The following is an 8,763-nucleotide window of genomic DNA, read 5'->3' as shown; positions in this document are numbered from 1 at the left end:
ATGAGACATATATAATCACTAGCTACAACATATTACTATTACTTAATTGCAACTTCTAATTAGACATTGACAGATTTGATAAAACATCAATGTCGATGAAAGTAATCATATAGTCTTCAAAATAAACTAAATTTGGTCGATCTATTAATTTCACCCTTACTTAATTACAATTAATTATATCATGGAAAAAGGGTTAGAGAAAGGAATCAAGACTAGCCACCGATCTTATAATCTTATTATAGATGATTAAAACTTTAATATAATACTGTACAAAGTCTCTTAAATTTGACACATGTACTAACAATTCAGTCGAATGTGAGTGTGACTCACTAATTAAATATTGATTTTATTTACTTTTCTATATACTAAATATTAATAAAACAATAAAAATGATTTTTGCAATTATGATTTTTGTGGAATTTTTTCCTTTGGATAAATTTTTCTGGACTACAAAAAATTATATTGCAATTGTACGTTCTATTTAATTACATTATTTCATTTTATAAACAGTAAGATGATCTAGTTAATAACTAACTAGCTCTAATTTATTTTATTGACACTAAACATCAAACATAAGCACTAAGATTGTATTTATATACACATTTTCATAATTCGTCATTAAATAATTATTGAGGCATATGTTTTTTTGTTTATATTAATGTTTTATTAACAAATTATAACAAAAGATAAAAATCCTAATAAATCTTAATGAAATGTCTACCTTGAAACAATTTTTTTTCACTTTAAATATGTGTGCATTGGTAGAGTTTCATAACTTTGACATAAAAAAAAATACTAATAAAACTTCCAACAAACATTAACAATTTTAATTTTTGCACTAATAAATTAAATTCAGCACAAAATTAATTTACACCCATCTAGCTAGATAAGTAATAATATGTCTTTAGCAAGCTTGATATTAACTATATATGATAGTATAGTAGTAGTAGTATAGTAAGTAAGTACACTACTATTACTAGAAAAAGAAAGTTGATGAGTTATATTAATAATAAATAGTAATATATGGTTTGAATAATTAAATTAAATTAATTCAAAAAATCTCATGAGAAAAAGAAAATATATATGTATGAAATTAATTAAAGAGAGAGAGAGAGAGAGAGAGTGACATCAGGTACTGGGGACAAGCTTTAAGCCATGCGCAATCGAGCGGTCCTTCCCTTCCTCAATTCCTTTTTATATAATTCTCTCTCACTTCTTAACCCATTTTTTCTTATCTATCTATCCATCTATCTCCAAACTCTCTCTCTCTCTGTACAACTATAATATTTATATTGTTTTTCATATATATAAGTTTCAAAATTTTCATTAATCATACTAATAATAATAATAATCATCATCATCATCTAAAACAATTGTTCTTGTTTTCTTCTTCAGTATTCTTTTCTGTCTTAAACGAGTACTATAACATAAAATTATATATTATTATTACAAGCCAAACAGTGATATACTATAGCTATATCACACCTGAATTTCCTGATCAAGTACTAGACTCTCTCAGGTAAGGCGTTCGATCATGAATTTTTATTAATACTACTCTTTTTAATTATATATATATATATTGCATGTACCTGCAGCATGATTAATTTATACATATATATATACAATACAATATAATTTAGTTTTAGTTTTAGAAAAACAAATAATAATTAATAATATCAAAATCAATATAGTGTTTTCTCTTCTTCTTCCTTCATTTCTGGTGTATATACAATTAATGGAGTAATTAGTTAATTAAGTTCACTATAGGGTATTTTTCTTCCCTTTTAGGTGTAGTGTATTGATCTGCTCTGTATATAATATATATATATATACATGTATCTGAATTTGCAGTGTGATCAATTTCCATTTCCCCTCTGATTTCTGTAAATATATATATACATATAGTAAATAATAAAACTAAAAAGGCTATAGATATATATTTATATTTATAATGAAGCAGTTTTAGTATTCATTATTTTCAGCTTGATCCAATTCTCTCTTCAGTTATATATATAAATATATATAATTCCCAGGTTTTTTTATAGGGTCAAAGTCTAAATTTCCCTAATTGGTGTAGGTATAGCTACAGCTACAAATTATAACACATGAAAGAATATATGAAAGAGAGAGGGTTTCAGATGACTGACTGGACCTGACTAAATTATAATAACATGAAAAGAATATAAGTAAATTTAAGGATAAGTTTGATCAGAGTAATATAAATATATATAAGAGCCAAAAAAAAAATGCACGTTATTATATTATAGGTATATAGGCTTATAGCCCTGTTTTAGTTACATAGTTAGTATTGCAGCAGCAGCAGCAGAAACATTCATTTTTATTCTTCTCTTTATATTCTGTAGATCAGTTTATATGGAAGAAACAAAAAAGAAAAAAAAGAGTGATGAGATGAGATTATGTGCCATAAAAATTCTCGACAAAGAGACAAAATAGTCAGAGTCCCCCCTCTTTTAATTTCAACAATGAGACAATCTTCACCTCTCCTCTCACACTCATGCATTTTCCCTTTTCACTCTAAACCCCCACTTTTTTCGTTTCAAGGCTTACTCTGCCAAATACCACAACAGATAACTCCTTGTTTGGTTCAACTTTTAAAAATTGCTTTTCAGTTTTTGAAACTTTAAAAACATTTCTGCTGTTGGTTTAAGTAGAAAACCCAGTTTTATAATAGCTACCTATATTTCTTGAGCTTTCTTACGAGGCATGATCATATGTATAATATTTTAATATCGAGTCTAATATATAATACTTGGTAATATATATTCTACCTATTTTATATATATTATATCCAATTCAACCTTGTTCTTTCACAGCTCCTTTTTGAACTAAGAGGCGTGCTAATTTATGATCACGTCATTCACCCCTCATTAAAATCTATTTATTATTTTTATTTAATTTATTTTTATATATATATTATTATAGTGTGAGTTGTGACATATATATTTATAATAATTAATAATAATATTTAAATATTAGAACCCCGTTCTTGGTGCATCATTTCCACCATTCACCAACACAAGACAACATCATTAGCACAAACCTCTACTTGTCCGTTTCTCAGCCTAATTATATAAAATATACACTAAACTCATTTCCACCATTTCTCTCTCTCTCCTCTTGGTTTTTATCAACCAAAAAAAAATCATCATTTGGTTTCTCTCTTCACCTTTTCACCTTTTTTTTTTAAAAAAAAAAATTATTATTTTTTCTTTTTTTTTCACACCAAATAATGGGGTATTGTTTATATAACACGCGCTTAAATAATATATAGACCAAAAAGTAAAATATATAAGAAGGTGTTGTTTACCACCAAATGAGCTTATGATTATCTCTGATAACACTTGTCACCTACATAATAATTTGGAAGCTTCATATTATTCCTTTTTACACAAAGTTAAACTTATTGTGTTCTTTTTACTTTTTTTTTTTCTTTCTCTTCTCTTCTTCTCTTATATAAGCTTCACATGGTTATGATTTAAGGATGATGAAAGTGAAGAAGTACTTCTTTGTTCATGAGTATTAAATTTTGGTGTTGAATTTGATGCAGCATAGTAAAAAAAAAACAACAACAACAACAACAAAGGAATAACTTTAATGGAGTCCATGGAGTCAAGTAGTGTCCCACCTGGATTCAGATTCCATCCCACAGATGAAGAACTCGTTGGATATTATCTCAGGAAAAAAATAGCTTCTCAAAAGATCGATCTTGATGTTATTAGAGATATCGATCTTTACAGAATCGAACCATGGGATCTTCAAGGTAAGTACTAATTAATATATATATATATATAGTACTCTAGCTAGGGTATAATGAGATCATTTCTCCGAATATTAATATTATTTTTTTGATGATTTGTATATTAATATGAGTTAGTTAGGGTTTCTTATATATTGTTGTGATGATGTATACAGAGAGATGTCGGATCGGATATGAAGAGCAGAATGAGTGGTATTTCTTTAGCCATAAAGATAAGAAGTATCCAACAGGAACAAGAACTAATAGAGCAACAATGGCTGGGTTTTGGAAAGCAACAGGAAGAGATAAGGCAGTTTATGATAAGGCAAGACTCATTGGAATGAGGAAAACTCTTGTTTTTTATAAAGGTAGAGCCCCTAATGGACAGAAAACTGATTGGATTATGCATGAATACAGACTTGAATCCGATGAGAATGGTCCTCCACAGGCAAGTACTAGATCTCATCTATATATTAATTATTTCCATATATATATCATCATCGATCTATCTATAGTATTTTCTTATAGTACTATAGTAAATATTGTGTTTATTTCTTACGTAGAGTAGTTGTTAACCATTAAAATTGATCCGCGTTAGAATGTTTGAAGAAGACTTCCACCAACTCTCTCTTAAGTCAAAAAGTAAATAATATATGCTTTTCCATCCATATTATTTCCCTTTTCAGTATTAGGTCTTCTTTCTTTTCTTCACTCATTTTTTTGTCAAAAAGAATAGAAAAAAAAAATTAAATTAAAAATCGACATTCCTATCTTAATTCATGCGTCACTTTTTGACATCTACTTCTTCTTATTCTTTACCAAACCCTATAGAAACATTGTTGACTACTTTGACATATAAGTTTAATAATAAATAAAAAAAAGTTACTCATCACCTTATTTTCCTCAAAAACTACATTTAAAAAAATTATATATCAAATTATTAAATTAAAATATATGAGATTTTAATTGCACTAATAACTAATAATTCGATTATTTTCTCGATTTCAGGAAGAAGGATGGGTTGTATGCAGAGCATTCAAGAAGAGAACAACAAGCAATGGCCAAACTAAAACCATAGAAGGTTGGGAATCAGCAGGCTACTTCTACGACGAATCGAGCAATGGAGTGAGCTCAGTGGTCGCCGATCATCATCGTCGTCATCATCATCATCATCATCATCAAATCGATAATTACATCTCAAGGCACAACAACAATCCTCAACCTCATCATCCTCATCATCATCATAACCAAAGCTTCATCATGTGTAAACAAGAATTAGAAGGAGATAGCTTATTAAGCTTCAACAATCTTCTGCAACAAAATCATCAATTTGTTCAGCAACTTCCTCAACTTGAGAGCCCTTCTCTTCCCTTAAAGAGGCCTGCAAGTTCGGTTTCTTTGGTAACAGAAATAGTCAACGAAGAAGATCAACATAATAATCAAGACCAAAGTGATGATCATATTATTAGTAACAATAATAACAATAATACTAACAAGAAGAAGAAAGTTGTTACAACTGATTGGAGAGCGTTGGACAAGTTTGTTGCTTCACAGTTGAGTCAAGATGATCACGAAGATCATAACAATAATAATAATAATAATAGTAATAATAATGAGTCAATATTTGGAGTTAGTAGTCATGATCATCATCATCATCATGAAGAGACAGATACGACGTCGTTTATGTTGTTGGCTCAGAGTAGTATAGATGAAGGGAACAGATTGAATGCCTTCTTGAACTCCAGCTCCCTTGATTGTGACTTTGGGATTTGCATATTTGAGAAATGAATTATTGGATTAATATTGCTATATATTGGTACGTATATATATACGTATAATGTACGTATATATATATAGTATTGTGTAGTAAATTATATATCATGAGGAGGAGTTGGTGATATATATTGTGAATGAGTGAAAAAATTAACTTGAAGCTCTCTCTCTCTTCCCTCTCGAATAATATGCATTAATTTTTCTCTCTCTATATATATACTCTCAGCTTGGTGAGGGTGAGACTATATATCTACCTATGAATATATAGGTGTAATGTATATGTGGCAATATTGTAAAATTGACACATGACCAAAAAAGAAAGAAGAAGAAGGTGGTTCTTATTATTTTATTAATAATATATATAAGTGATTATTTCGTATCACAAAAATAGTGTGTTTATATTTATAATATTTATTTATAACATTTTTTGTTTTAGGAAACAAATTAATTAAGATATCAATTTCATTGAAATGATGTGGGGTGAAACTTAAGTAGTTAAAATTAATTTACTAGTAATTTAAATTATAATGTGTATAGATATTAATCAAAATAAAATTATATATAGAACCATAAAAATGTAGCCTAATTATTAAGAAATATATACCTTAACTGTGTTAATATTTATTTTAATTCGAATAAGTATAAATTAAATTAGAACTTAATTGGAACCATAAAAATGTAGCCTAATTATTAAGAAATATATACCTTAACTGTGTTAATATTTATTTTAATTCGAATAAGTATAAATTAAATTAGAACTTAATTGGCCCTTATTTTTAAGGGGAATTAATTACCCTATATACTATTTTTTTTTTTAAAATTTACGTTTTGAGTTTTTAAAGTGGTTGCGGCGCTAATCGCAATAAGGGTTTCCACACAATTCCATAAAAATGTTAAAAAAAAATAAAAATCTGAAGTGTAAAAATAAAAAAACTCTATTTTCAATATAAATATCTATTTATACATATAAAAATTATATATAAATATATACATGTAAAAATTATTAGTTGTTGGCCCCTCCACAGAATTATTCCATTACAAAGTATATGATGTAATAATTAACGATATTCTATAAAAATTATTATATTAAATAAAGTATAGCATTATTTATTCTTTGACATATTATATATCTAATCTAATATAATTAATTAGCTAGGCATTATATATATATATATGGTATTATATATTTGCTTTAATAATAAGTACAACTTAAATTAGCTAGGCATTATATATCATTCAAATAGATATATATATTATTTATGAATACGTAATAACTATAATTAATAAACTTGCACACTTATTATATATATAAGCACAAAATTTTGTGCTAGCTATTAAGGACTAATTATGTAGATTAGCCTTTATTCAAAAAAAAAAAATAGCGAATGGATGGGAGAGGATAAATTAGGTACTAATTGTATAATATAACCAATTAAAACATAATTATTTATTTTTGTGGGATAATTATATACATAATTAGGTTGCAGAAGCGTTTTTGGGATGTCGAACCGTTAACAAAAAAAGAAGTGAACATTGTCGAATAATTAATCATCGCCTCTCATCACTCTTTTTCTGAGCTTCTAATTATAATCACCTATTTATTTTTTGTTAATTACTATACAATTTATTCCCTAGCCTATATACTTAATTAACTATTATATCATGTATTATCATTAATCTCGATCGGAAAAAAAAATTAAAATATAACATTTTCAACTACATATACTGATTTCAAGATGAATCGACAAAAAGCTAACCCGACAAAACAATGAAAATCATTAATCTCTTACAATGCTACTAATTCCTATATATGTTTCTGGTATAGGTTCTCTTTTCTATCAACTTCAATTCATATTGAACTTCGAATTTCATATATAAAAATCACCTTTTAATATATTAATTTAAGAGTAATGATATACGTGCATACACACAGATTTATGTAATAATTTTAACCAATTATATTTGAAAAATGCTAAAAAGCAACTGTGGTGTCTAATACCTTTGTGAGATGTAATATCACTATTGGTATAATTTAATATCGGTCCCATTTATTTTACTTTATTTAAGATATTAAAAAACCGACAACCAATTATAAGACGTCACCTAGCTCTAGGGATGCACATTTTCCTATGGGGATGGTGCCCCGCGGGGACCCGCCCCTAATGGGTTCTCGTCGGGGCGGAGAGTGTCATCCCTGTCCCCGCCCCGTTTAACATTCGGGGACAAAATTTGATCCCTGTTCCCCATTTAGACGGGAAATCCCTGCCCCGCGGGGACCCGCCCCTAATGGGGCAGGGATTTCCCGTCTAAATGGGGAACAGGGATCAAATTTTGTCCCCGAATGTTAAACGGGGCGGGGACAGGGATGACACTCTCCGCCCCGACGGGAACCCGTTTAATTTATTAATTATTTTTTATTAATATTTTATATTTTATAAATGCGTTTGTAATTTTTTTTAGTATATTAATATCATTTTTTACAATTTTTGAAGTTGTATTTTTGTATAATAATTACTATATTGAATACTAAATAATATGTAATATTTTATCTTTTATGTAATTTAATAATTTTATACATTTAATTTTTTAAAATAAATTTTATTTTTACAATAGGGGATTTCCCGCCCCGTCCCCGCCCCATGAGGGGATTCTCTGCCCCGTCCCCCATGGGAAATAAGCGGGGATGAGGCAGGGATGGGGAATAAAACCCTTAACGGGGATGGGGACGGAGAGAGCACTCCCCGCTAATTCCCTGACCCGTGTGCATCCCTACCTAGCTCATAGTGATTTAGGTATTTTATTGTCCCATAACAATGTTCATTATATTTAGGGTGGTTTTGGAAGTATATATATGTGTAATTACTTGGGTATAGTAATTACACATTAGAGTAACTAATAATTATACTCTAGTTTAAAATATAAAGTGTGTTTAGATATTAAGTAGTAATTTTGCATATGAATTCTTATTTTTATGTTTGACAAATAAGTTAGTAATTAAATAATTTATTAGTATTAATTATTTAAAGCTGGTAATAATCTATAATTGAGACATTTCAATTATATAGTTACTGTATAATTATTTAGTTGAACAAACACCTCAAATCTTATAATTACTTCGAATTATAATTAATTTTAATTACAAATTAGTTTTCCGAACGCAATACTTGTTAAAGTGACTTGTCACATTATTGTGCTTTAAGTTTGTGCCAAGTTTATATGTGGTACTCTTACTT

At 28.2% G+C, this 8,763-nt stretch overlaps 1 protein-coding gene across 2 annotated transcripts; it reads left to right on the top strand.

The window, feature by feature from the left end:
- Positions 1–705: 705 nt before the first annotated feature.
- Positions 706–5,886, top strand: LOC115712070 (NAC domain-containing protein 37). 2 transcript variants are annotated; one of them, XM_061114600.1, is made up of 4 exons: positions 706–1,519; positions 3,569–3,781; positions 3,934–4,209; positions 4,770–5,886. In XM_061114600.1, exons 2-4 carry the CDS (start codon positions 3,616–3,618, stop codon positions 5,543–5,545), a joined length of 1,218 nt encoding a protein of 405 aa, XP_060970583.1. In that variant the 5' UTR covers positions 706–1,519; positions 3,569–3,615; the 3' UTR covers positions 5,546–5,886. The 2 variants fall into 2 exon arrangements, with proteins under 2 accessions (XP_060970583.1, XP_030496152.2); XM_030640292.2 differs by having other exon boundaries at positions 1,090–1,519; positions 3,934–4,205; positions 4,766–5,886.
- The last annotated feature ends 2,877 nt before the right edge of the window (positions 5,887–8,763 follow it).

Source organism: Cannabis sativa, chromosome 4 (genome assembly GCF_029168945.1).
Source record: "Cannabis sativa cultivar Pink pepper isolate KNU-18-1 chromosome 4, ASM2916894v1, whole genome shotgun sequence".
NCBI lineage: Eukaryota > Viridiplantae > Streptophyta > Magnoliopsida > Rosales > Cannabaceae > Cannabis > Cannabis sativa.
This window is presented reverse-complemented; position numbering and strand designations above follow the sequence as displayed.

Bases quoted from the DNA above. Each gene is read 5' to 3' on its own strand.
- LOC115712070 (XM_061114600.1), top strand. From the start codon at position 3,616: ATGGAGTCCATGGAGTCAAGTAGTGTCCCACCTGGATTCAGATTCCAT. The intron at 3,782-3,933 runs GTAAGTACTAAT...TGATGTATACAG, and splicing joins CGAACCATGGGATCTTCAAG to AGAGATGTCGGATCGGATAT. The intron at 4,210-4,769 runs GTACTAGATCTC...GATTTCAGGAAG, and splicing joins GAATGGTCCTCCACAGGCAA to AAGGATGGGTTGTATGCAGA.